The following is a 27,384-nucleotide window of genomic DNA, read 5'->3' on the forward strand; positions in this document are numbered from 1 at the left end:
TTGCAACGCAGCACCGCAACCTGTCCATCGTGCATAAATTCCCGGCCCCAGCCGGGCGGCGCTGCTGCCTCCGAAACCAGCCCTTGCGAGGCCGCACTAGATATACGACCCACGGCCGCCGTCAACCACTGTGCCTGACGCTGAAACCCACGTCGTGTAACCCACCGGCAACCAGCGCCTGTGGCACAGCTCCTGCATGTTTCCCCGTCGATCACTACCCCAGCTTTTTGGGGCTCAATGCAGCCGCCGCCTCAACAGCCGCCCGCCGTTTACTTAAACCGCTCCGTGCAGCTGCTCGCAGACTCGTTCATGCTCCAGCATGGCCTCGTTCGTGACCGCTGCCGACATCTGCTGGGGCACCAGCAAGAAGACCAACCGCCGATGCGCCAACAAGGCCAAGGTCGCCCAGCCTGGCTATCTGCCTACATGTCACCAGCACCGTGACCAGCTGCTCCGCCCGGGCACCTGCCAGTACCTTGTCGATGTCAGAACCGGAGCACGCTGCAAACGCCGTTTCATCTACGACCCGCCGCCTCCGTACTTCGAGCTGTGCCCTGAACATGTGAATACGCCGCAGGGCCCATGCTACTTCCTCAAGCTTCCCGTCGAGCTACGCATGGAGATATACAAGTATTTCCTGCAGCCCGGCGCCGTCGTCAGCAACCGCCCCAATGCGATCCCGCCCGAGAAGCTTCGAGACTACCTTCCGCTGCTCTTCGTCAACAAACAGATCGCCTCCGAGGCCCGGGACCATCTGTATGCCTGCACAACCTTCCATATCGAGGTGGGCCAACTGGGAGCCACCATCCGCAATCGATACCTGTATCGTCCCCGCGGCGCTGAAGAAAGCTCCCACAACGACCCGGACCGGGACATCACCAAAGCACTGGACATCCGCCAGCAGCTCGACTTCTCCCGTGTCAAGAACTTCAATCTCGAAGTCATTGTCGTCAACTCCAGCGGCTTGGACGGCTGGTCTGAAGAGGTGGAGATGTACGACTTGCGTGACAGCATCTCCGCAATCCTTCCGTACCTCGCACGTGCGCAGAACCTGCACAAGCTCACCGTCCGCGTTGTGTGCGCGCGCTTCGACCGCTGGTCGCCGGCCAAGGCACTTGCCAACTTCAAGCTCATCACCCAGCCCCTGATGTCTCTCCGAAACATCACTAGGCCCTCCCTTGAGCCGCCTTATAAAGGCGAGCCCTTCTACACCTGCTGGGGCACCAGCCCTGCCAAATTCGCCACTAGGAGCATCAGCAACAGCAGCACCACCACCACCACCACCACTTCGTACTCAGCCCCTTGCGACCTTTCCCCAGCCGCCATGGCCGCCCCGCTTCCACCCTCGTGGACCTGCGATCTCACCAGCACCCTCATCCCGGCCCAACAACACCCCATCCACACCGACTTCCTCGCCTACAAAAGCGCCTTCGAGACCCTCACCACGAGCTCGGAACCCATCCCGCCCAAGCCGCCCGTCGCGCGCATGTTCTCGGCCTTCAAGCGCGTCTACCTCGAATGCGCCTCGCTCCTCCTCTCCAACACCAGCATCACCACCAACCCGGCCGAAACGCTGCCGTGCGGAGCGGCGAACTACCTGCACCGCGCCCGCGTGGCGCGCGAGAACGCCGACCTCGACGCCTTCGTCGCCGCGCGCAACGGGTTCGTCAGGAGGTGGAACGCGCACATGGAGCAGCGGTACCGCGAGCTGGCCCGGGTCAACGGGCTGGTCATGGACATGTTCGATGCCGATGCCGTCGAGGTGGGTGCGTGGGATCCGCGGTTCGCGTTTTTGGGGGCAGCAGGAGGATTAGGGGGCATGTCTGGTCAACCGCCGCTGTCGCTGCCGCTGCCGCCGCCGCAACTGCTGCAGCAACGCCAGCGTCAGTTGGTGAGTCCGCCGGCGGAGAACGTCACAATAGGTCTTTGCAGTCCGTCGCTGGACATGGCCGGCTGTGGAGATTCAGGAGGTCAGGTGGCTGCTGCTGAACCACACGGGGGCCCGTGGGTGGAGGGCTGGGATTGGAGTGGCTACCCTGGTGGTGGTGGTGGCGCCGATGGCGATAGGACTGCCCTGGACTGCGATACCGACATGGCGTTGGCACTGAAAGAGGAAGAAGGGACAGGGTACGACGAAGGCTCCATGTTCGGTTGCGGGTCCCGCTGAGGACGACGGCGGAAATTTCCGGTGGTGGTGTGTCTTCTGGTTTGTGGCTTTCCTCCTCCCCTCTCGCGTGTTGAGGGGTTTCGAATTCCCCTCCTCGGTTGGTCGTCGTGGTGTGATGGAGCTGCAGGCTTTTCCGGTTTCCACACTGAGCGAAAACTGCGCGATTGAGCGATGGGGGAGGGGATGCATAAGCGAGGACGAGGATGGTCATCCGGATCGCGCAGGGATATTTATTGGTTGGATGCCTCCTTGTCTCTGATCTGGTGGCAGGTCAGAACCCAGACGTTCATGCAGCCGCTATTCCTGGAAAAATTGCCTCTCGGGTATTTTCAATGCCATTGCGCCATTGTCTTCCGGACAGACTTGTGGGCTTAGCCCTTCTCGCTTTCACTTTCCCCAGTTCATCTTATACCCCTTCCATGCTTTATCATTTTCCGTCGATATATCATACGTTTGTCACGATTTGTAACACCTTTGCAATCCTTTCGTCCCAATATTCACATGTAATTGGCAACCATTTCGTTTCTCTTGTTTGCTTTTCAACAACCGTGCTAGAAACTTATCGATTACGACCAGAGCTAGTCTACTATACACTTCTGTTCCTGTTTTAAGAAACAAGCGGCTCTCCTTGCCTGGCCTAATTGGTCTGGTTATCCTTTAATGTTCCCCTGTCGCCAATGATTTAGCTGTCCTCACCATCTGTTTGAAATAAAGCCTAGACAACTAGGACTTTCCTCTTCTTCTCTGGCTCTCGAGTTTCCTTCTCTGAAGCGACTGGATATTACAATCTTCATATTTAACGGCCAAAAAAGCAACAGAAGGGATAAATATCCCATCAATGAAAATACGACAGCGGCGGGCATTACAGAGGGTATTGCAGCCGAAAACTTGTGTGGATTTGTTTTCCGTTCATCTCATGGGCAACTGAATAATTCTACATTCACATCCGAACGATAGCTCAAGCTGCTCATGTGTTATCTTTCTTTCTTTTTTTTTTTTTGACAAAAAAGCTAAGGCATGGTTATCCTTAATTTGAGCGTCCTGCTATTCTTCACGCAATCTTTCGGCTACGGCACCCATCTACAAATTAATGGCGCAATTTCATACAAAGTATTTTGTAATAATCGTACAACGCGTATCCTCTCTCGTATGCCAGTCAGACACTTTTTCTTAGAATCTTTTTTCAATACTTCAGAATCAACTTTCATGATTAATTGAGCCCTTAAACCACCCTTTATATCTCACAGTAGAGAGATCTTGACTTTGCATACGCGCCTTTACTGTGCAATGGAAAAACCAGGAAAGAAAATGCCTTGCATTTCTCCTACAACACCAGCCAGTCTAATTTTTACTACAGTTACCCCCTTACTGAGAGGTAAATGACTCCAGCTTACTCTGGCTTCTTGTAGCCATCGACGTCGGTGCTATTGCTCAACTTCTCGTACTTCTTCACGCTCTCCCGATACGCGTCCAGCTTCTCATTGATGCCGGCGTAGGCGTCAGTGCCGATGACACAGCGCAGGGGCGGATCAGGCATGACAGCAAGGTCATAAAAGGCCTGGGCGCCCTTCTTCGGGTCACCGGCCTGGGTGCCGTGGCGCTTGCCCATGATCTCCTTGGCATTGAGGTGGTCGTAAGCCGGGTGAGGCTCGCCTGTTCAGCAGCAGCCCGTCAGTGATCCGGATCCGAAATGCGGGAAAAGTCGATCGAAAGACGTACCAAAGTCCATGCTCCTGCCGGCCCAGTCGGTCCTGAATCCACCGGGCTCGATGCACGTAAACTTGATGCCCCACTCGGGCTTGACCTCCTTGGACACGGCTTCGGTGAAGCCCTCGACGGCCCACTTGGAGGCGCAGTACGTCGAAAACAGGGGCTACAAGGACCCTAAATCAGCTTTGGTGAAAAAAGAAGGGGGGAGGGAACAGTCAAGAACTCACCACACCCCTCTGACCGCCGATGCTGGTGACCTGCTGGATGAGGCCGCCTTGGGGCTTCTGCTCGTCGCGCATGATCTCCATGGCGCGCCTGGTCACGTCGATCAGGCCGAAGAAGTTGACCTCCATCTGGGTGCGGATCTGCTGCTCCGACAGGCTCTCGAAAACACCCGACAGGCCGTAACCGGCGTTGTTGCACACGACGTCGACGCGGCCGAACTTGTCGAGGGCGGCGCGGAAGGCGGCGTCGATCGAGTCCTTCTTGGTCACGTCGAGGTCGACGAGGAGGAGGCTTGATGAGTCGGCGCCCGGGAAGGAGAGTTTGGACGAGTTGCGCGCGGTTGCGACGACCTTTTGGCCGTTGGCCAGGCAGATCTTGACGTACTCGTTGCCGAAGCCGGTGGAGGTGCCTGTGCGGGGTATTAGAGAGCTTCTCTTCTACGTTTATGAGTATTCAATGATTTCAATGACTTACCGGTGATGAAAAAGACGAGAGGTGCCATGGTAGGTTCTGCTAAAGTTCAAAGTTTCTGTCGAAGTGAAACTGCGGCCGCCCAATGGGGCCTATATAAGTGTTGTTTGGACCGGGAATAACAGTGCCGTCATGGATTTTAGCAGCGGTGTTAGTGCATAAGGCGGGAGGCTTGAGTTAAGCATCACCGGTAGGCACAGCTATTTCCTATCTCCGCCTAGCTCCGGTCTTACGTCACCCTCGCCCCACCCCCTGCCCGCATGCATGTTGGTAAGCAACAGCATTAGCTCGAGTTTAAAGGTTGATACTGCTGCAGAAAAGTAAAGCTAGTGTGGATTTGGTTTTCGCTCATGTCAAGGGTAGTTGAATAATTGTGAAAAGCCATTTTGTATACTGGTTTGCTCATGTTCCTCATTTCATAACAATCGGCTCACAACTTGTAGACCAGCTTCTTGCCGCTGACCTTGCCCTGCTTGAGCTCCTCCAAGCCCTCGAGCACTCCCTCCAGGCCGCCGCCCCTGACGTCCGGGGTGTGCACCTTGAACTTGCCCTGGGCCAGCAGCTGCTCGGACAGGCGCCAGAACATGCAGCCAAACTCGTAGTCCTCGCGGCTGGCGGGCAGGGTGCTGGGAATGAAGGGCTTGTTGACCTCCTCGCCGAAGATGGTGTAGCCGAGGGTGTACTTGGCCTCGACGTCCTTGCGCGGCATCTCGAGGTACAGCAGGGCGCTGTAGACGGGCTTCTTAGCCGACGTGTCGGCCGAGAGGGCGTCGGCGCAGATCTGGGCCGAGTTGCCCTCGGCGATGCAGTCGAAGGCGTGGTAGAGCTTGTTGCCCGTGTGCGCCCGGATGTCGGCGCCCACTGTGGGCGAGTTGTAGTCGAAGACGGCGTCGGCGCCCAGCGACTTGACCAGGTCGAAGTTGCGCGGCGAGCACGTAGCGACGACCTCGAGCCCGGAGCTGTGCGTCACTTGTCAGCGTTGCTTTAGGACGAGAATGGGAGATGCTCACAGCTTGGCGAACTGGATGGCCAGGGTGCCCGTGGCGGTGCTGCCGCCGTAGACGAGCACGGGGAAGCGCTCAGTGGCGGGCTGGTTGGGGAGCGGCAGCTTGAGCGACTGGTACAGGCCCTGGCCGACGGTGGAAATGCCCACGCCCAGCGTCGCCGCCTCCTCGAAGCTCACGCCCTCGGGGATCTTGAGCTCGATGCCCTCCTTTGCGACCAGGTACTCGGCGAACGAGCCGTCCTCCTTGTTGTTGCAGTTTCCGCCATGCGTCCACCCGGCGATGCGGTCGCCCTTCTTGATGCTCGTCACGCCCGGTCCCACCTCCTGCACCACGCCTGCGTAGTCGCACCCCGACGTGCAGCCTTCGGTGCCGGGCACGAACGCAATGTGCTTCCAGTCGGTGGGGTTCAGCGCGAGGGCAACAGGCTTGACGAGCACGGTGCCGGGACGCAGCTGTGGAACGGGCGTGTCAACAACCGACGCCTTGCCCTGACCGTGGATCTTGATGGCCTTCATGCTTCCGGACATGGTCGACAGATCTGAACTGTTGTTAGCGAAGTGAGAGAGCGAATGGTGGTGTTTGGAAGCTTACAGGTTAGTTGAGAGGAAAGTGGAAGCTCTTGGAGGTGGTTGCCGCGTCAATTGGGCCGAGAAGAAGCCCTTTAAATAAGAAGTCACGACTGCGGTAGCTGCTCAGTTACTCTCGAGGCCCAGATGGGCCCCCACATGCTGCGAAATGCGAGCGGGGGTGATTAGTTAACGGACGCTAGCGGAAACCACTACGTCATTGGTCGAGCCAAGCCAGGGGGCGCTCCGGCGCCTCCCGCAACACCATGGTCCTCTCTCCACGTCCTCTCGCCTGATTACTTTGCGCCATCCTGACACACCTCGTTAGTCAGCCCGAGGCGTTGGCACTGATCGACGCCGCGAGTCAGTCCGCGTTTGTAAGCAGATTACGAGGCTGCAGCCGATGGCTAGCGCAAAGAATACCAGGGCCCCGGAACAATATGGCGTAAGTACCTTCTTCGTGTTTTTCTAATCAAAAAGGACATGTATAGGTAGTTGAAACCATCATCCGGGTTTGAATGTGGAATTAATAATCATACATTCACGTCCGGACGGTAGCTTCAACTACCGATGGGATGAGAAAAATAAATTCACGCTAGCCGCAATATCCCTCTGTATGCGATAGGTCATTAGACATTGTAATATGATATCTCAATCTCAATCTGTTCCGTATACTGATCAACCCAACCGAGACATCTTCAGCCAGACATCTCCGTAATACAAGCTCTCTACATCTTGACTTCCGTAACCGCCCTCTCGTTGTCAGACGAGTCCGCCTCTGCGCCCTCGATGCCCTTATCGAAGTGGTACAGCGGCTCGAGCTTGGCATCCTTCTGGAAGAGCACGTAACGCTTGATCCACCAAGGCAGCGCCTTGCCCGTCTGGTACGAGATGAACTTTGATGTGGGTAGACCAAAAATATAGTCGAGCTCTTCAAGTGTACGCTGCTTGGTTTCGGGCACGAACAAGAAAATCATCACGAAAGCTACCACGTTGAGGCCGCTGTGTGCGTGTTAGTAAGGCTCTGATTGTAAGGGGAGTGTGATGGTATGGATCTGGATGCCGAGGACTGGATGTCTGAGGATCTGGGTGATGGAGGATCTGGATGCCTGAGACATCTTCCTGTCTTAGGCATCCGGATCCTCAGACATCCTCCATCATCATTCATGCAATTTGGCCACCACGGATCCCGTTCCACAGCATCGTGATCCTTTGGCTATCAGGAGGCAAGGGGTGGAAAACTCACGCATAGAAGCCGAACGCGCCTTGAGGCTTAAACGCCTGGAGGATGGCAGGGAACGAAATGGACAATATGGCAGCCCAGAAAAGGCACGTCGCAACGGCCCAGCCCATGCCGACTTCTCTGTGGGACAGCGGGAAGACCTCTGCGGAGTAAGTGAAGGGCACCGGTCCTTTTTTGTGTCAGTCAACGCCACACATGTATACATTGGTTTCTTACCTTCTCCAGGAGAGTAGAATGCCGCAAATAAATAAATAAAAAAAGCCACGAGGCCCAGGTGAGCCTTGCTGTCGTTGGGGATGTAGAAGCAGAAGCCGGCGGCGAGCAGCGTCCACGCCATTTGCGGGAATGTGAACAGCAGGAGCGTGCGACGGCCGTACGTGTCAATCGTCCAGATGGCGGGCCACGCAAAGACGAAGTTCACAAGGCCGAATCCGAACGAGGCGATCAAGGCTTCCTTCTGGCTGGCTCCGGCCTCTCTGAAGACGGTGGACGAGTAGAAGGCAATGATGTTGATGCCGCACATCTGCTGCGCAATCATGACGACGAAAGAAGCCAGGGTGCCACGGCGGACGCGGGGAATGGTGAAGAGCTGGATGAATCTAGTCACGTAGTTTGACTCGCCGACAATGGCCGCCTCGACCTCAAGCTGACAGTGGATGTAGTAGAGGTCACGAGCGGCCTGGATGGGATGGAAGCGGAGTCGCGAAAGAGATTCGTATGCTTTGCGGTACCTGTTCTTCTTCATGTACCAACGCGGCGATTCTTCCTCGAATTAGACGACACTTTCCGAGCATGGGGCGTTGGACGGCTTACCAGGACAGAAGTAGATACCCAGGACGAGCGGGACGGCGGGAATGAAGGCAGAGCCAATCTGCAGGCGCCAGGCAATCTTACCGACCTTGTACACGGCAAGGTTTGCGCAGAATCCCAGGAAAATGCCGAAGGCTGTCCACATCTGCCATGACATGACCAGGGCACCGCGGATTCTGGCTGGGGCGTTTTCGGCAGCAAAGATGGGCACCGTGGCACCCTTCAGACCCATACCGATACCCATGAGAATGCGCGTGATGAAGAGCTGGTACCAGTTCCGGGTGATGGCACCTCCGATCGGGGTCAGGACGCAGAAGACGGCGGACCAGAAGATGGTACCACGACGACCGAGGTAATAGTTGAAGGGGTCCGAAAGCCAGCAGCCACTGAGAGGCAGGTGTCAGTAACACGCCGCTTGTGTCCGGTGCAGTAAACTCACATGAAAGCGGATCCGAGATAGGGGCCGGCATTCACGACACCAACGAGCCAGCTATCGCGAGTGTAGTTGGGGTGGCTTGGGTCCTCGCCATGGCCAATGCCGAATTCTTGAGGGAAAGAAAGGTTTGCGCCGTTGCTGCAGCCCTGTCAGCAGAAGCCAAGCGTCACTTCAGAAGCTTCACTCACGATCCGGTCTGGTCCCAACCCTGGACGGCAGCGCCAATGGAGCAGACAATGATGGTGAAGTAAAGAGCAAGCGGATGCTTCCACTTGTGGTCGTGCTCCTGCTGGATGTAGGCCTGTTCCTCGTCGGTCAAGCCCTCGACCTCCTGCCACCTCGAGGGGTTCTGGGCAACCAGGGCGCCCTTCTTCAGGATGTCGGTGATGTCCTCGAGATGTTTTTCCCGGGCAAACTGCTCGACATCGCGCATCAAGGTGTCGTACGGGATGTCGGCAAGAGGATTTGCGACCCTGCATGGCTTGTCAGAGGGCTTCGAGAAAGCTTTGCGCCTCGGCGAAGCGGGTCCAGCTCAGCTTACTTGGCATCGAGATTCTTGTTCAAGTTCAACGAGGTGATTGTGGCGCGACGGCCCTCGCCAGTGATGGCCTCCTCATGGTAGATCTCGTCCTTTGTCTCGATCTTCTCCGACATGGTTGCCGCGGGAATCAAAGAGAAAAAGCGTGCGGCAGAAACAAGGCCGGCCTAAGCTCATTATATGGCCATGCTGGCGATCATGCCGTCCGGGAGACGTCCCCAAAACAGCGTCGAGGCTTGCTGGGCACAAGAGAATCCTTTCAGCCACTGTTACGCGGGATGCCCGAAGCGGACTGGAGCTGGGGCAGGCGATCCCTGGCGGCAAGAGTCAACGACCAGGCCGGCGGTGAAGGGCGAAAGCGTCGGGACAAATGTTGTACAGTTGGGTCTCACTGCTTTGACCGAACCCGGCGCGGCCGTGCGGAGCGCGAGCCTTGGCCGGCCTTGGCCGGCTTGGGTCCAAGATGCGCCAAGCCGTGGAGAGGGCACGTGTGGCGCGGGGATGGAGAGGCTCTAACCCCGCTCGGCGTGTCCGTGTCTGGGGTGCGGAGAGGATGACGCCGCTGAGGCGTGTGGTGGAGAACGCCACGTCCGCCCAATGTCACTGTTGGATCACGGCTGACGGCTTGATTATTGTTGCTCACTCGCTAGGCCATGCATGCACGAGAGAAAACCACGCAGCAGGCGGCCACGAGGCAGAATGCCGCCGTTTCGGGTGCCCCGAATCATGACTTCGGCATATCTGCGGAGCCGTCTCATGGGTGCTTGGCAGCAGAGTTGGATCTTGTTTCGAGTGGGATGCCTGACGGTTGCGGCGAGGGCGCGGGAATTCCTTTTTGATCGAATAGCCGCGCTCGCCCACGGGGCCCCGGAAGCCATTGGTCAAAGATACGGGGGCCGCTGCAACAGTGCGGCTCGGCGGCCAAGCCTCACCCACCCTGCCACTCATCTTAATTTTTCTTCTGCCGTGTAAGCAACCTGAAAGCATCTCGACTGCTCAGCTCCAAGCCGTGCCGAGCCTTCCGCAATCTCACGCCATGCTCTCCCGGCCTCGACTCTTCCTCCATTCGAACGTGGGGAGTACGTACGACGCTTTACCCCTGCAGGAATCCCGGCACGCTGAGCTGGGACGAACCGAGTCGAAGGCGCGCACGCGTCTGCTGCAGCGACAGACGCTGCTGTGCCACAAGACGAACATCCAGTGCTGCACCGCATCCAAGTACAACGGCTGCCTAATCAATATTCCCCGGAGATGAATGTCGGGGATCGGAGTGCCAGAGCGCCGCATTCAAATAGAGAAGTGAAGCTGAGCTTCGAAGGGGGCTGTATCACCTTCACTAATGAACTTCCATCCTCCCTTTGCCACAAGCCCAACGTAGTACGCGTATATCGGACAAATTGTCTTTGATGCTTTTGCGGCGCTCACCAATGGGGCCGTGCTGCCGCCACCCGCACCCAAGCTTATCAGCGGTCTAGCTGGGCGTTAGCACCTCAAAACCAACGACGCTGATAACTGCTCGTCGAGATATTTAGCCCGACTGTCCGTCAGCACGTCTGCGCGCCGGCGTTAGCGACCTGCTGCGAAACCATTGCCTCCGGCCCGCCAATAGACGGCGTCGAACCAGCGCCCCGGCGCCGGCACTGTTGGTATGAACGGCGGTGCATCGATTGCGGGGAAACGTGCAGGGGTCATCGTTCTACAGCTCGCATTCAGCTATGGGCCCGCTAGAATGGACATCGCGCCAAGTACCAACCTGTTGGCGAATGTGCAGGAGTAGCGGCAACCGCGATAACGGGAGCGGCCACCGGACGCTGCTCCAAGGGAACCCGGAGGCTAGATAAAGGCCACGCTAATGGCGACATTGGGTTCGTCACACCCTGCGTAACAGTCTTGTCGTCTTCAGGGGAGGAAGCAAGGGTGAGCATCACTGACTCTTTCTCCTCGGCCGATCGGACCCAGATCGCAACCTGTTTGTGGGAACTTGACGCGAGTGAGACTAGAAGAACCTTTCGGTTCCACAGAACTTATGTATGGAAAATTCTGGGTGATGCGATGACGTGCCGATCAGATGGGTGGACCAGATGGGTGGTGCATGCACGTCACTGCCCCAACCTTTTCCCCACTTGACCCAAAAGAATGCGACAACATTCATTCATCACCAAGCAACAACGTTTCAAAGTCGAGCACTGCTCTGCTATGGACTACTACTGGAGTGTTAGCTTTTCGCTCTTGAAACATTGCGCTCTTTGCAGAGGAATCCCCGTGTTACAACAAGGCGTACGGGAAGAATCCGTAAATACGGATGATCGTCTGCCCCATCGGAGTTTTGCTGACATGTCCAGGGGTCAAGAAGCACCTTAATGCTTTTTCTTTTTCTAATGGGAAGCTTGCTAAACAGGCTATCTTATCGCGGCTGAATTACGCGCGCTTGAATGGATCCAGAAAGCCACAGGAGAGTCACCTGCCCTTCCAAAGATAACGCCAGAACCCACACATCTCCACTGTAAGCCTTTCATAAGTAGCACCAATTGATGACCCTTGCCAGAACCGCATCGGAAAAATTACTTGGCCAGCATATCCTCTAGACGTATTCTTACTTAGTAAGTTTCCAGACACGGAACCTTTAGGCAGCTTGTATTACATACGGTAGACCAGTAATATTTCATTTTACCCAATTGACTGTCCAGTCGACACACAGCTTACTTAAAAAAACAGAACAAGGCGACACGATGACACCAAAGAAATGAGAACAGCGAGCTGACACTGGCTTCCACTTCGCTTCAACTCCAGATCTCCTTATGGCATACCCACAACTCGCCAAATTCCTCGCTCCATGAACTCCATATACGAAGAGAATGGCCATGTCGCCAAGACTTTAAGCGGACAGCCAAATTAAGAGAACACAAGAAACGGAAGCTCATATGTCGGCAACGGCGCCTTGACCACATGCGGCTAATTTCCCCGCATTTCACATCTCCACAGCCTGCCAATCTCTCCCCGCAAAGTGCACGAGCTGTTCCCGTGAGCTATGCGCCTGTGGCGGCCGGGCAAACTACCGGGACCAAATCCGCTGGAGCAATTAATCCATCCACTCCTCGCACTTGGTGGCTGATTTAGCCGCAGTCCAAGATGGACATGGCAGTGACATAGATAGGTACTTATTTCTTCTCTCTCTCTTCTTTCCCTTCATTCGTAGTTCCGGCATCATTTCTTGTTTCATTCAGCATGAGGTGTCTTTCCGCGGCGGCGATATTCGCAGGGGTGGCGTCTGCGCTGTCCAATTCTTCCACGCCTACGGCCAAGACGATCAATGGCACGTACGAAGGCCGTCACTTAGCCGGCTGGGATCAAGATGTTTTTCTCGGCATTCCTTTTGCCCAGCCGCCGGTTGGCCAATTGCGTTTCAGATGGCCGCAATCGCTAAACACGTCATTTTCCGAAGTCAGAGCTGCGACTGAGTATGGACACACTTGCATCCAACACAAGAGCACTTTGGGCATCACCAACAACAACGATGAAGACTGCCTCAACCTCAACAGTACAGTGATCTTCAACATTCAGACGTTGGATTTTGCTGACAAATTGCAGTCGTCCGGCCAAGTGGATACACCAACACGAGCCTACCCGTGCTGGTCTGGATCTACGGCGGCGGTCTCTCTGCCGGCTCAGGGGCTGATCCTCAGTACAATCTGTCCGGCATCGTGAAGACAGCGCAGGAGTCAGGCCAGCCGTTCATCGGCGTCAGCATCAACTACCGGTTGAGCATCTGGGGCTTCCTGCAATCCGCACAGCTGCTGGCCGAAGGCAGCGCCAACGCGGGGCTGTTGGACCAGCGAATGGCGCTCCGCTGGCTGCAGGAGAACATTGCGTCTTTCGGCGGCGATCCGACCCGCGTCACCGTCTGGGGCGAGAGCGCGGGGGCGCAGAGCATCGCCCTGCACCTGCACTCGTACGACGGGCGCGACGACGGGCTCTTCTCCAGCGCCATCCTCGAATCGGGCGGGCCGACGGGCGCCTCGCTCAACACGCTGCCCTACTACAACGCGGCCATGGAGAACCTCACGCGCACGGTGGGCTGCTGGGGCGCGTCGGACCCGCTGTCGTGCCTGCGCGACCTGCCGGCCGCGACGCTGCACGGCGCGCACCCGAGCTACGTGTGGAACCCGCTCGTCGATGGCGACTTCCTGACGGGCTACCCGTCGGACCTGCGCGAAGACGGCAAGTTCATCAAGGTGCCGCTGCTCACCGGCGCCAACACGGACGAGGGGACCTCGTTCTCGATCCGCAACAACCTCAACAACGCGTCCAGCCTCGCCAACAGCCTGCTCTCCTGGCGCAACTACGCCCTCTCGCCGCCCACCGTCCGCCGCCTGCTCGCTCTGTACCCGGACGACGCCACGACGCCCAAGCCGCCCTTCCACGTCGACCCGGCCGAGCCCTTCGCCCAGTACGGCACGCAGTGGCGCCGCTCGGGCGCCATCGGCGGCGACCTCGTCATGATTGCCCAGCGCCGCGCCATGGCCGAGGCGTACACGGGCGCCGGCCAGGACGTGTGGAGCTACCGCTTCGACACGCCGCTGTGGAACGCGAGCGCCGTCACCGGCGCCAATCACTTCTGCAACGTCGTCTTCTCCTTCCAGAACATCAGCGGCGCCCTGGGCCCGTACCCCGAGTACAAGGAGCTGAGCTTGGGGATCGGCAGGGCGTATGCGAACTTCGTGGCGACGGGCGACCCGAATGGCGATGTGAATGGGACGGCGGATGGGGACGTCTCGACGCTGCCGTATTGGCCGAAGTACGACCTGGCGGACCCGGTGAATATCGTGTTGAATGCGAATGGGAGTTTCCTGGAAGCTGATACGTGGAGAAAGGAGGGGATTGCGTTTATCAACACGCACCAAGTGTTGAGAGAGCTGTTATCTTAGATATGGTACAAGAGGAGGAAAATGGAAAGGCTCCTTCAGATTCTTTTTTTTTTTCATGCCTTTACGTCCGGACGAGAACGTCAATTTAGAGGTCGGCAATCCAGACCCTCTGTGCGGTTCCAATAGTATCCCCGATCACTGTGAATTCCGGGCCCCGGTTTGGATTGTCGAACCTATCTTCCATGTCCAGAACGGCGGCGCGCAGCCGGACACGCTCGTCACGACTGCGAGGCGCCTGGCCGGCGATCCACACGCCCTCGTCCGACGATACGGAGGAGGTCTCGGAGCTATGGTCGATATCCTCGGTGCGCGTGTGCTCGTCGATGGAGGGTGGCTCGAGAGCGGCGAACCTGGTCAGGTCAGAAGTGCTGCCTGAGCTGCGCCTGGTTAAGGCGCTGGTGCTGGTGGTGCTCGGTGATATCCTGCGGCCAGCTACACTGTGCGGTTGGTCAGTTCAACGCCGTGATGAGGGGGAAGCGCTTCTTACCTTGCGGTGGTGCCGAAGCCAGCGGCCATGGTGGTCTCATCTGCTTGCTGCTCGACGAAACGGTGGGCGGTGCTGGTCTGAGGTGCATGGGCAGGGTTACCCGCTCTGTCAAGACATTCCGGCGGAGAGGCGACGGTGGGAAGGGTGCGCGCCGCACCAACCCTTCCGTTCACAGTCGCGCTCCGAAGCGCTCCGGCAGTTTCGCGGTCGGCATCGCTGCTGGCCCTGGTGGATCGCATGCGCCCGGCCATGATGCTGAGCCGGCGCTCGATGTCGTCGTCCAGCTCGTCGGTGTGCTCCGCGTCTCGGACGGAACTTGAGCGGCTGTTCCTTGCAGGGACGGGGCGAGGATCCGAACGGGCGATACCGTTGGTCCTGATCGAGGCGCCAAATTCACTGCTGAGCATGGTTTGGTAGGGCTCCAGCAGGGCGGGATCGGCTTCGGCGGCTATTGCGACGTCGCGCTCGAGGTTGCGCATACAGCGATGGCGGCGGTTCCAGAACGGCATATTTGCGGGGGGTTTGTGTTGGATAACTGTGGCTTGAGAGTGGGGTGTCTGAAGTACGAAGGGGAGGTGCGTGATTGTAGAAGGGTGGCAGGGCCGGGAGAGGGTGTTAAAACGCATGCTCTGGATGTCATTCACCACTACTGGACTGTTCACACCGTAGCCCCACACGAGTGCCAGACACCTTCCGAGCTTTACATCACCCAGTATGACCCCGCCGATTAATATTGACACTGAACTCACGAACTCAATAGAGCCAACTGCCTCCAACAGCTGCCCACAGTCGTTGGCCGTCCTCGTCTTCGCTTCATCTTATTGGATGTACTTTGACCTACCAAGTCATGTAGGATTTGGGCGGCCGCCATCTCCCCAAGTTCATTTAGCCAATATCACCGAAGTAAGGAATCTGTGATATATTGTTTGGTCCATAGATCAAGGACATTCCGAACCTCAAAGACTAATTTGATTTATAGCTCCAAGACCCCCAATGAAGGAATTCTCACTGGCGGTTTACGTTTTGTAGGCTCCTGCGGGTAGACCAATATCAGCTGTCACCTTCTTTGTGAGGGGCTGCCACCGGTTTAGATTCAAGACCGAGGTACCTGAAAATCCAAGACGCCCATATATCTGTTTTAAAATGTCCGCGTTCCTGGAGTTCAGCAAATTTCTCTCTGGATTCAGAATTGGCCTTCTTGGTGCACTCAATAACACGAGGCCCGCTGATTTAGAACAGAGGATTTCACCCTCGGCCCAGACATCGGCAAGGACATAGAACGTCAATTGTGGGCTCTGCGTGATGGTGCACACGCGACAGAGTGGCTGGCATGAAGACTCTTTCGGAGGGATGATGCTTGAATATTTGGCTGTTCAAAGAAGCTGCCAGTAGAATTTCAACCGTAAGAGTACTTCTGAGTCTCTATGCGGTGGTTGAAGGAGGATGGACGAAATTGCAGGGGTGCAGTTGAAGTGTAGGGCCTGTGCGGTAACGATGACGTCAGGTCATCATCGTCGCCTTCCCTTTATCTGCAGTACATGAAGAGGACATTGCTACCTTCAGCAGCCGCCGTCGGGATAGAATTGTCTCGCGGTGGTCAAGGCGGCTCTAACAAGATGGGCCCGCTTACAATCTGTCCGGTCGCGTCACCACCTGCAGCCCGCTTCGCTTCTTACCTACTTATGACGTTTGTACTCCGTAAACGCCTCCCTGTATAAAACTGAGGACACCGCCTCTCGGTTTTCCCAGCCAGCTCCAGCAGAGACCAGCTACACATCAATAAGAAAGGCCTCCGAAGCTTACAGGCTACGAATCACCCGAAGCAATGTCGCAGCAAGAGAAGCCCATCACCGCTTACCCAAGCGTCGAGCTTCAGGAGCAGAACCAGGAAGGCGGACCCGGCCTCGACGCTGAATTGAAGCCTGCCGCCAACTTCACGCAGCTTGAATATTGGGATGACGACGGCAAGCCCTATCTGAAGGAGTACGAGGGCCGTGGCCTGCTCAAGGACAAGGCTGTTCTGATCACCGGAGGCGACTCGGGCATTGGCCGTTCCGTGGCAATCCTGATGGCACGTGAAGGTGCTGATGTCTCCATCGTCTATCTGCCCGAAGAAGAGAAGGACGCCCAATGGACCAAGGCCCAGATCGAGAAGGCCGGCCGAAAAGCCAACCTCATGCCCTCGAATGTGCGCGACGAGGATGAGTGCAAGAAGGTCGTTGATGGCCACATCAAGGCTTTTGGCAAACTGAACGTGCTGGTCAACAACAGTATGCTCTCATCGAAGCCCCTGTCCTTTGATTCTCTAATCAATTTTCACAGGCGCAATGCAGGAGATTTCCAACGAGTTCCGCGACATCGACCTGAAGTCGGTGGAAAAGACGTACCGCACAAACATCCTTTCCGTGTTTGCCATGACCAAGTTCGCTCTTCAGCACATGAAGCGCGGTGATTGCATCGTCAACTCCAGCTCCGTTGCTGCCTACATGGGCAACCCGCAGCTCGTCGACTACTCCTCTACAAAGGGCGCCATCACCACCTTTACCCGCTCTCTGGCGCAGCAGCAGGCAAAACATGGCATCAGAATCAACGCTGTCGCACCCGGAATCATGTGAGTGCAGATGTCCGTTTGCTTTAAATGTTACGTGACACTGACGTTGTATAGTTGGACACCGCTCCAGCCAGCCACGAAGGGCAACCCTCCGGAAGTCATGAAGGGGCTCGGTGTCGGAGAAGCCCCGCTTAACCGTCCAGGCATGCCAGTGGAATGCGCAACCGCTTACGTCTTCCTTGCTAGCCCGTATGGATCATATTGTTCAGGCGAGACTCTCCATGTCACTGGAGCCTTGGAAGTACAAGGTTGATCGACGACCATGAGATAGATTTGGTATTATGGTAGAGAGAGATGATTTTATGAAGCCCGGAGTTACGTAGATCATGGTTATATGGCTCCTTAATATTCTCCATGCAACTCTCTTTCTCTCGTTCTTTCTATGCAAACATGTTGCGTTTCCCCTGCCCTGGAGAGTGAAAGTCAAGGCAGATGCTCCGGAGAGGTGATTGGACAGCTCGGGACCAGGTGGGTACAGCAATTGCCCGTCCCAGTCACTGTCAAATTCCGGCAGATAAACGGCATCAACTCTAGTTTCGCTTCATAAGTCCTACCTTCCCGCAACGCATCCGACACAGGGTCCACCCCCGACCATTACTCTTGCCAGCTTTGCCCACCATGTCTGCCAGCGAGTAAGTACCGCCATCTCCGACCTTTACCTGCCGTACAGGAGCTAAAGTCTCGTTCTTCGGTAAAGTGATAGTCTCGGAAACAGCTGCGATAACCCAGACCGCAGCGGAGGCGACCATCCCCCGCACCGTCAGGACACCAGCGACACGCGTGATAGCACTGTATCCCAAGACAACACCACCACCAACGGGGTCGCCCCCGGCAATAGCCGCACTCGCCCTGCCAACCTGCGAGACGAAGCGAATGGCGACGACAACAGTGGCTTCGCCACCTCCGACTTCCCGCCACTTCCCACCCATTCCAACTACCCTCTGTTCGCCGAGGTGCGTCGGCTGAAGGAGGCGCTGCAGACCGAGAACCGCAAGGTCGCCGCGCTGGAGGAAGAACTTGCCGCCATCAAGCGCTGGTTCGGCCAGGCGCCCGCCGAGGTCGCGGCGCTTGTCTCCAGCAAGGCTGCCAAGAACCATGCGGTTTCTGATGGCGCTACAAGCGATGCCGGCGGTAGTGCTCATACTGGCGGTAGGGCTGGCAGCGCCAGTCACGAGCGCTTCAGGCAGCGCACCGGAAACCCTCGCAGCAGCTTCTTCACCAACTCTCGCGTCGACCTCAACTACAACTACCGCACCAACCACGGCCAGGACACGGGAGGCAATAGACGGGATGGCAGTGATATTGCTGCTACTCGTCTCAGGAATGTCGGCGCTGGTGGTGCGCAGGGAAGGCTGGATCTCCCGGGCTCGCAGCGCGGCCATGATGGTGACGAGCACGGTTCTGGACTGGTCGCCACCATTGGCTACAGCGTTTCCAGCCGCCGTGATGGTCGTGGCAGGCGTGGTCGGGGCGGGCGTGGCCGCGGTGGTAGTAGCGAGACCGGACGCTCTCGTTACGTCCTCAACCCTGCCGACTACGGCAACCCGTTTCCTGGCCCTAACACTGCTGCTGGCGGTGGCTGGGACAGCTATGAGGATAAGGAAGGTCTGGGCGATTGGTAGAGATGGAGAATGTCTTTGCCTGGGATCATTGCTTGTGCGCGTAGGAGAAGCTACGGCTGGCGCAACACTGCTGTCTGTTGTATGCTGTTTGGTTTGAGCTTGAGCAGAGCTGGGCTTTCATGCACCTTGCCGGTGGTTGAAGTTGTGCGTTTCTTGGCACACAGAGCATACGGCCAATTCAGGACCAGTGGTTGGAAAATGGAATTTCATTAATTTTGAGGCGGAAGACTTGTTGTATGCTGGTCTCAAAACGGAAGCGACGGTGCGCTGCGGGGTTGGCAGTTGCAATCGTCAAGGGCTGTATTTAGTGTTTTTTCTCCGATAGCTCAGTACATCACCTGTTCACCTCTTCAATGCCACCTCAAACCGAACGTGTTCTCAGGATGTCTGTGCCGCCCGGATTATATTCCGTAGAAGAATAAGTAGGCCTATGACCACGGCCTCCTCAAACGGCGGTACATACCGTGCAGGGCTTACAAGAGCCCAAAGGACATAGGAGCCAAGAAGAAAACGACTTCCAAGCCCGACGCGTGCCCCGAATGCAAGCGAACGAAGAGAGATAAAGAAACGCCTATCTCATGGAGGTGGGTGAAAGCGGAGGACCGGTGGGCCCGCACAGTCTGCGCTCGGTCTTTGAACCAGAATAGGAAGAAGCTACCCGTTTCCAAGAAGACTTCGAAAATGTGACTATATGGATATCGCGTCTTTCTACGGCTGTGTTTCTTATTTCTGATCAAGTCTGCTGCGTTATGGCTCGCTTCCGCACGTCTTTCCCTTTTGCGGTCACTGATAAGGCATGGTGCTTCTTACCTTCGGTTAAGTTTGCTGTATTGTGACTTAATTCCGTACGTCTCATCCTTCTACGATTACTGATGCAAGGTATTGTATTGCTTTCACGTACGGGTTCAACAGGGTTGCTATACTCTGGCTGACCTTTGTGTTTTATCAACCAACATGATAGTTTTACGTGGACTCAAAAAAAAAAAAAAGAAACCGGTTTTGTTTTTTAACTGTAGGTATTTGTAGAGGTACAGACTAACAAAGAAGATAACAAATAGCACGCTGGGATACTTACATATTGCATGCTGGGCTGGAGGAAATCTAGCGGCTACTGTGGTGCATCGCAAGAGTGAGGAAGCTCCAGAGGCGGAGGCGGAGTAAAGACTCTAGCGTGGAACAATTTAAGAGCAAAGGCAAAGCAAGGACCACCACGTGCGTCTGCTTGTCATGCAAAAGCTACCAAGATGTCGGATTATCGATTCGCAATGGGCACCCAAAAAAGAAAAGGGCTGAAACACAAACACGTGTGCGGCAGCCCAAAGCAGTACTCGGATGGATCGATCAGGCGTCGGTTAGATCTTTATCCTGGCGACCTCATTTCTCGAACGGCGATCGATCCGGTAGCGCGGACGTTAACCGGCGATCGACCCGCGTCGTCAGCGGTCTTACGAACTCGTTTTGTCCGGAGGGCAACGGCGATGAGGTACCGAGCACAATTGTTCTCAAGGGACCTCAGCTGCTTCCATTTTTCTCTGCCGTGACGTCACGCGATATGCTCGGCTAATATTGTGGTAATGCGCAGGTTCCCTCATCATCATGCGGGCGCGTGCCATGGCGCCCTCACCGCGTTTCCTCTCCCCCTTTCCGGCAGCCACTAGCATCAACGGCTTTTACGGAAACGGCACCGCGGCCCAATCAGCCGCACGAGTGGGTTTCTCGCGACACCCTTTCCCAAACGGCGCCCGTAAGCATGGTCGCGTGGCCGGGAGCCCCAAAGCGGCCCGTAAATAGCAGCGACGACGTGCATAGCGAGATTGCCCCCGCTCGCCTTGTTCCAATATGGCAGCAACTCCGACCTACTTCCGTATACACTATCCGGACTCCGAACTCCCATTGGCTGCCTGCTCGTAGATCTACAGGAGACGCTGCAGCCGAACTATCGACCTTCCCACTCCAAGCCTCCAAGCCTATACAGGCGAGCTTGGCCGCTTCGATAGCCGAGTCTATAAGGGAACCGCTGCCCGCCAGCTCCAGGTTTTCCCAGTGCAGCGGTGCTCGTAACCATGTCCGTCTCTCTGCTGATCGGCGCAGCTTCTGCGCAGCCTCTCGTTCTCGCCTCGCTGCTATCCATTCCTTTCTTTCCCGCCAGAGCTGCCGCTCAGAGCCTGCCCAGCGACCCGCGCTACGAGTACTTCCTCTCCATCTTCGAGGCCGCAAACCAGACCGTGTCCATCAATGCTCGCGTTCCCGATGGCTACGACTCCCCTCCCTGGTACCCTGCGCCGTATGGCGGCTGGACTGAGGATTGGAGCGCGAGCTATGCGAAGGCCGCCGAGCTTGTCTCCAACATGACGCTCGCCGAGAAGACGAACAGTACGATAACCTCGCCGTGTGACTTGGTTCTGTGCTAATTTTCGGACAGTCACGGTTGGAACTGGCTACTTTATGGGTAAGTTAATCAGTGTCCTATGTAGCCTCTGACGCTCATCGAATCAATAGGCCGCTGCGTTGGTAACACGGGCAGCGCTCCCCGCGTGGGGTTCCCGCAGCTCTGCCTGCAGGACTCAGCCCTTGGAGTCAAGGGCACCGAGAACAACACGGCTTTCCCCCCTGGCATCACTGTCGGCGCCACTTGGAACAAGAAGCTGATGTATGCCCGCGGAGAGGCCATCGGTGAGGAGTTCCGCGGCAAGGGCGTCAATGTGCATCTTGGCCCGACCGTTGGACCCTTGGGTCGCAAGCCCCGTGGTGGCCGCAACTGGGAGGGCTTCGGCGCCGATCCCGTCCTGCAGGCCATTGGTGGTGCCGAGACCATCAAGGCCGTGCAGGCCCAGGGTGTCATGGCTACCATCAAGCACTTGATCGGAAACGAGCAGGAGTCTTACCGCATGTAAGGAGGCAGCATCCCCTTGGCCTACTGTTCTTGCTGACGTGCCGCAGGTACAACCCTTTCCAGGAAGGCATCAGTGCTAACATCGATGACCGCACCATGCACGAGCTGTACCTCTGGCCCTTTGCCGAGGGTGTTCGTGCTGGCGTCGTCTCCGTCATGGGTGCCTACAACGCCGTCAACGGCTCGGCGGCTACCCAGAACAGCTACCTTATCAACAACCTCTTGAAGGACGAGCTTGGTTTCCAGGGTTTCATCATGAGCGATTGGCTTGCCCAGATTTCCGGCGTTGGCGCTGCCTTGGCCGGTCTTGACATGAGCATGCCCGGCGACCCGACCATTCCCCTGTTCGGAAACTCTTGGTGGGCTTTCCATCTCACCGAGGCCGTTCTCAACGGCTCCGTGCCCGTCGACAGATTGAACGACATGGCCACTCGCATCGTTGCTTCCTGGTACCAGATGGGCCAGGACCAGGACTACCCGGACCCGAACTTCTCCACCTGGACCGACAACGCCGAAGGCCTCTTTTACCCTGGAGCCCTGATCTCCCCGTCGGGCGTTGTCAACGAGTTTGTCGACGTTCAGGGCGACCACGCTGCCATCGTCAGGACCATCTCGACCGAGGCTGTCACCCTGCTCAAGAACGAAAACGCCACATTGCCGCTCAAGGAGAGCACGCCATTGAAGGTCTTTGGAACTGCTGCGGAGAAGAACCCCGATGGAATCAACTCCTGCTCGGATAAGGCTTGCAACAAGGGTACCCTCGGCATGGGCTGGGGCTCTGGTACTGCCAACTTCCCCTATCTCGATTCTCCTATGGATGCGTTCAACGCAAGGGCCAGCAATGTTACTTTCTACAACACCGACAGCTTTCCGTCCAGTGCTGTTGCCAACGACGGAGACGTCGCCGTGGTTTTTATTACTTCGGACTCCGGTGAGAACTACCTGTCGGTGGAGGGCAATCCCGGAGATCGGACGGCGTCGGGCTTGAACGCATGGCACAATGGCGACGAACTTGTCCAGAAGGCGGCCGAAAAGTACGACACGGTCATCGTCGTCGTCCAGACGGTTGGCCCCATCCTGGTCGAGGAATGGATCGACCTGCCCTCGGTCAAGGCTGTCCTTTTCCAGCACCTGCCGGGACAGGAAGCGGGTGAATCTCTCACCAGCGTCTTGTATGGCGACGAGTCCCCGAGCGGCCACCTGCCGTACAGCATTGTCAAGAAGGAAGACGACCTCCCCGAGAGCCTCGACATTGTCGGCTTCCAACTCGGCCAGCCGCAAGACACCTTCTCCGAGGGCCTCTACATCGACTACCGTTACCTGAACAAGCAAAAGATCTCGCCTCGTTACCCCTTCGGCCACGGCCTCAGCTACACCAGCTTCGACTACTCGGCCACCATCTCGGCCGGCATCGAACTCAGCTCGGCGCCGCCCACGCGCCCGGCCAAGGGCAGCACGCCATCATACTCGACCGAAATCCCGCAGCCCAGCGAGGCCGTGGCGCCCGAGGGCTTCGACAAGGTGTGGCGCTACATCTACTCGTGGCTGTCCGAGTCGGAGGCCAACGCGGCGTACGAGAAGCGCAACTCGTCCGACTACCCCTACCCGGAGGGCTACTCGACCGAGCAGAAGCCGGGCGTCCCCGCGGGCGGCGCGCAGGGTGGCAACCCGGCGCTGTGGGACACGGCCTTCGACGTCTCCGTCACCGTCACCAACACGGGCAACGCCCCCGGCAAGGCCGTCGCACAGCTGTACGTGCAGTTCCCCGACGCCATCTCGTACGACACGCCCGTCATCCAGCTGAGGGACTTTGGCAAGACAGCGACGCTGCAGCCGGGAGAGAGCGAGACGCTCGCCCTGACGCTGACGCGCAAGGACATCAGCGTCTGGGACGTCGTCAGCCAGAACTGGGTCGTGCCTGACGTCGCTGGAGAGTACAAGTTCTGGGTCGGAGAGAGCTCGGGTGCCCTGGGCGTCGCGTGTTCGAGTACCGGATTGACCTGTGAGAGCGGGTTGGATAGCCCGGTCGCTTGAACGGGAGGGGGGCTATTGGAGAGACGGCGTGTTTGGTAAGCGTTTCGTTTTTTCGTTTTTTAATTTCGCTGAATGTTGTCATGGTCGGACGCCTTGAGGATGATGGATGAAGGTTTTTCATTGCTGCTGAATTACTCCCAGACAATGGTGAGAATGTGGAGGCGGGGGGTCCCTGATTTAATTTCAGATGTCCATAAATAAATCAAACCAATCTGACATGACAGGAGTGAGTCCGAATAGCATGCTGACGTGAGGTTACACTACAACCGCCCCTTGCGTCTCGTGGGAAATGGGCCATGAAAAGATTTGCCTGCAGAGAGTTTTACATTGCAGCCTTGGCGCATCGAGTCGCTGTGTTTGGTTGGCCTTCAGCAATGGCTTCGTCGGCCGAGACACAAGACGGGACCAGCACGAGGTATTTGTAACGTCTTTCTGTTTGAAACGTCGTGCACAGCTGGGTTGATGGTGGCATGATGGCTCTTCCTCTCTCACACGCCTCACAGGACCACCAACAACCGTCTCTGCCAGCAATCAGATCAGCCCACGCACGCGAGAAGCCAGCCGGTCCCGAGCTTAGTGAGCTATCTTTTGTCCCACTTCCGGGCCCACGACCATCCTGCGATGTAGCTCTCCCTGCGTCATCGTGCACAGCAACATTCGCTGGCCCTGCGTGATGACAACGAGCGGCGAATCCGTCTTTCTTCCATGTTCGAGATGCTGCGACGTTACCTTCACACGGCAAAGCAAGGGCGCACACGCGGTGCTGGTGGTGCAACGAAGGATGGCTGCAGCGCTCCACGTTCTGGAAGCGACCGGGACAGGGATGCACCAACGACTGCGTTTCTTCCTGCACGTCGTCGGCCATTTCCCGGAAAATTGCTTCAGAGATGGGGTTTGTCCAAGGGCGGTTGTTTGTCGCAAGATGATCAGCTCGCGTGAGCCGGAATCCGGGAGGCTGGGAGCGAACGTGGCTGAGCCCTGGCGGAGAGTCCGAGGCTGCGGTCCAGCTAAAGGGCCGTTGTTACCTGGGAAGCTTGTTTGGCGTGATACGAGGGCGGCTCATCATTTCCATTTCAGTCACCTTCTTTCCAGCATCCTCTCGTGGATCAATTGACAGAGTGCGTTTGGGCGGTTCAAACCACGGCATCCAGCCTGCGTCTTCTTCGGGCAGCCATGCTTACGTCGACCTCTGTACCCCGTAACCCTCGTGTTGGCAACCTACCTGCACCATCGCCAGCGCACGAGCCCGCCGGCTCTCGGGAAGGAGCTGCATCGATCGCGGTATGCTGCAGGTGCCGTGCCACCGCCATTGCCGCTTTGGGAAAGAGGGCTGCCAATAGCCCGGCCGAGCCGTTGTATCGGTCTGCCCGTATTCCCCGGAAACCGGCGGTAGTGGCGCACACATCTCTTAGCTGGGGCCGATTGAGGATCCGGATGCGCAGCTGAATGTCGTGACTAGAGGCTTTTGGTGACGTGGGTTGCGCCTGCTGTCCGCTTTGGGAAGACCCCAAGGTACATCCATCCACTCAACATGGTCGCCGCTTCCCATTCTGCTCTCACACAGCATCAGCAGACCAACCTTCAGCCCCGATCGTCCTCTCTGCTCCAGCATAAATAACCTTTACCCTCCGCTCTTCCGACCTTCAGCTCCCTATACAAGCCCCGCAGCACCTACCAAAGCCAAATCCACCAACATGCAGATCCTCAATCTTGCCATCCTCAGCCTCGGCACCCTTGCCTCAGCCGCTCCAACCCTCCTGCCCCGCGACGTCTCGGCCACGCAGTACGAGATCTCGACGTTGGGGACGCACTTCATGGGCAAGAACAGTGGCATTGCCGACGGCTCCTGGCCCGACAGTGCCAAGTTCAACAGCACCATCCAACTCACCATCAACTACCCGGCCAACAATGGAATCAATGGCTCGAAGCCCGAATCGGCGACGTGCACCGGCAGCTGGATCAATGGCACTCACCCTCTGGGCTGGAACGCCTGCGAGAACAAGGACGTCGGCTGGAAGTTCACCGACTTCATCAGCGAGGCCAAGTTTACCCTCGTCGTTGGCCGCATCACCGGCGAGGCGTAAGTCTTCATTTCCCCCCCCCCCCCAAAAAAAAAAAAAAAACGGTCTCTCAGTCATAAACCCAGTCACTTTCTGCCATAAGGAAGCCGTTTCATATTAGACACAACCGAATACATGGGTGCCGTCTTGGCGATGTGGATCCTTGAACCCCACCTTCAAGCAGCTTCAGCGTCGTGTGACGCGACTCTCAATTTAACCTTTCAAAAGAAGTCTGACCTCCTCAAGTTCCTTTTTCTCCATTCCAGGCCATCGTCTATTGCTTTCGTATGCGAATGTGTATTTGTCCGACCAGTATTTTGCAACCTCCATCCGATCGCGCGGCTCGGCATATTGGGCCGGTTTGACCCCTCTCTAATATACGCGCTGAAAACAAGTGAAGACTCAGGCGCGCAAGTGCAAAATTACGGATATGGTGACAAAAAAGACATTCAGACTGCGTGGGGTACCTATCGGGTCGAACGAGGAACATGTCAGAGACCTTGTACAACGTGCGCTTGGGTGTCCCGAGGATGTGAATATTCAAGTCCGATCGCTGGCTGGGGGCCCTTACCTTGAAGACGAGATGATGGCGACGTTTGAGATTTCCCCAATACCGGAGATTCTCAATCAAGGTCCATACCTCAAGGTTAGGCTGGATAGTCGTCGCGAGCTCGAATTCGACTCGAACTTCATCGACTTCACAGCCTTGCACACACCGGCGGAGGGAGAGTGCACCATCGAGTGAGTGATCCTAGATATTCAGACAGTTTTCTGCTGTGCAGCTAAATGAAGTCAGTGTGGTTGCAGTTCCAGGACTGAACGGCCACGGCTTCGGTTCGTTCAAGGAGAGAGGGGGCAATTGGATGTGGCTGCGTGATGGCCTTGCCCACGACCTTCCAAATTGTCGGATACTGGTTTTTGCGTTCGACACACACTTGGTTGGCAGCCAGTCATTTCAAAATATCGCCGATCTTGGCGGGAGACTACGCGCCGCTCTGAGTATCGTCCGGACAGATCCGGAAAGGCCATTGGTCCTGATCGGCCACAGTCTCGGCGGTATCATCGTAAAAGAGGTATGTTATTATTATTAAGAAAGAGCAAATTGACAAGTAAACTAAGCACGTCTGAATTCAGGCAGTTAATTCAATGGCAAACTATGATACCAAGATTGAACAAGATCCTTTTCGTGCTCTTGCAGGAATCATACTCTTTGGAGTCCCCAGCCAGGGAATGGCAATAGGATCCTTGGTCTCAATGGTTGGGGATGGCCCAAATAGGGAACTCCTTGAATCTTTGGGGCCGAATTCGTACGGGCTTCGCTACATGAGCCGGACTTTCCTCAGAATACTCGACTCGCAGGACTCTTTCTATATCGTCAATTTTTTTGAAACCAGGTTGTCACCAACTGCAGTACGCGATGTACGTGTATACGGTTCGTACAGATAATAACAATTACTAATCCGTTGCTCAGGAAAAAACCCAGAAATGGACTATGTCAGGTCCCCCTGAGCTCTTAGTCAACCCTCACTCCGCTACACATGGACGACTGATTGATACAGAAAAGAACTACAACTATGAT

General features: G+C 56.6%; 9 protein-coding genes across 9 annotated transcripts; 5 read left to right on the top strand and 4 right to left on the bottom strand.

Moving 5' to 3' along the window:
- Positions 1–319: 319 nt before the first annotated feature.
- LTHEOB_6900 (uncharacterized protein) lies at positions 320–2,167 on the top strand (the record flags this gene model as incomplete). Its single annotated transcript, XM_035516207.1, has 1 exon — positions 320–2,167. One exon carries the CDS (start codon positions 320–322, stop codon positions 2,165–2,167), a length of 1,848 nt encoding a protein of 615 aa, XP_035371867.1.
- A 1,390-nt stretch (positions 2,168–3,557) lies between these two features.
- Positions 3,558–4,604, bottom strand: LTHEOB_6901 (Short-chain dehydrogenase/reductase SDR; the record flags this gene model as incomplete). The annotated part of the gene is made up of 4 exons (XM_035516208.1): positions 3,558–3,820; positions 3,887–4,040; positions 4,105–4,511; positions 4,577–4,604. The coding sequence occupies 4 exons, from the start codon at positions 4,602–4,604 to the stop codon at positions 3,558–3,560; spliced, it is 852 nt and encodes a 283-aa protein (XP_035371868.1).
- Positions 4,605–5,003: 399 nt separating this feature from the next.
- LTHEOB_6902 (Zinc-binding oxidoreductase) lies at positions 5,004–6,107 on the bottom strand (the record flags this gene model as incomplete). Its single annotated transcript, XM_035516209.1, has 2 exons — positions 5,004–5,532; positions 5,584–6,107. The coding sequence occupies 2 exons, from the start codon at positions 6,105–6,107 to the stop codon at positions 5,004–5,006; spliced, it is 1,053 nt and encodes a 350-aa protein (XP_035371869.1).
- A 767-nt stretch (positions 6,108–6,874) lies between these two features.
- On the bottom strand, positions 6,875–9,289 carry LTHEOB_6903 (Sugar/inositol transporter; the record flags this gene model as incomplete). Its single annotated transcript, XM_035516210.1, has 7 exons — positions 6,875–7,148; positions 7,393–7,558; positions 7,606–8,151; positions 8,203–8,585; positions 8,639–8,773; positions 8,824–9,108; positions 9,177–9,289. The coding sequence occupies 7 exons, from the start codon at positions 9,287–9,289 to the stop codon at positions 6,875–6,877; spliced, it is 1,902 nt and encodes a 633-aa protein (XP_035371870.1).
- A 3,109-nt stretch (positions 9,290–12,398) lies between these two features.
- Positions 12,399–14,098, top strand: LTHEOB_6904 (Carboxylesterase; the record flags this gene model as incomplete). The annotated part of the gene is made up of 2 exons (XM_035516211.1): positions 12,399–12,711; positions 12,762–14,098. The coding sequence occupies 2 exons, from the start codon at positions 12,399–12,401 to the stop codon at positions 14,096–14,098; spliced, it is 1,650 nt and encodes a 549-aa protein (XP_035371871.1).
- An 85-nt stretch (positions 14,099–14,183) lies between these two features.
- On the bottom strand, positions 14,184–15,094 carry LTHEOB_6905 (Pre-rRNA processing protein Utp22; the record flags this gene model as incomplete). The annotated part of the gene is made up of 2 exons (XM_035516212.1): positions 14,184–14,535; positions 14,586–15,094. The coding sequence occupies 2 exons, from the start codon at positions 15,092–15,094 to the stop codon at positions 14,184–14,186; spliced, it is 861 nt and encodes a 286-aa protein (XP_035371872.1).
- A 1,316-nt stretch (positions 15,095–16,410) lies between these two features.
- Positions 16,411–17,449, top strand: LTHEOB_6906 (Short chain dehydrogenase reductase; the record flags this gene model as incomplete). The annotated part of the gene is made up of 3 exons (XM_035516213.1): positions 16,411–16,855; positions 16,908–17,196; positions 17,251–17,449. 3 exons carry the CDS (start codon positions 16,411–16,413, stop codon positions 17,447–17,449), a joined length of 933 nt encoding a protein of 310 aa, XP_035371873.1.
- A 365-nt stretch (positions 17,450–17,814) lies between these two features.
- LTHEOB_6907 (uncharacterized protein) lies at positions 17,815–18,818 on the top strand (the record flags this gene model as incomplete). The annotated part of the gene is made up of 2 exons (XM_035516214.1): positions 17,815–17,828; positions 17,933–18,818. 2 exons carry the CDS (start codon positions 17,815–17,817, stop codon positions 18,816–18,818), a joined length of 900 nt encoding a protein of 299 aa, XP_035371874.1.
- A 2,063-nt stretch (positions 18,819–20,881) lies between these two features.
- On the top strand, positions 20,882–23,745 carry LTHEOB_6908 (Glycoside hydrolase family 3; the record flags this gene model as incomplete). The annotated part of the gene is made up of 4 exons (XM_035516215.1): positions 20,882–21,191; positions 21,241–21,267; positions 21,318–21,708; positions 21,759–23,745. 4 exons carry the CDS (start codon positions 20,882–20,884, stop codon positions 23,743–23,745), a joined length of 2,715 nt encoding a protein of 904 aa, XP_035371875.1.
- Between the last annotated feature and the right edge of the window lie 3,639 nt (positions 23,746–27,384).

Source organism: Lasiodiplodia theobromae, assembly GCF_012971845.1.
Source record: "Lasiodiplodia theobromae strain AM2As chromosome Unknown scaffold_20, whole genome shotgun sequence".
NCBI classification, from domain to species: Eukaryota; Fungi; Ascomycota; class Dothideomycetes; order Botryosphaeriales; family Botryosphaeriaceae; genus Lasiodiplodia; species Lasiodiplodia theobromae.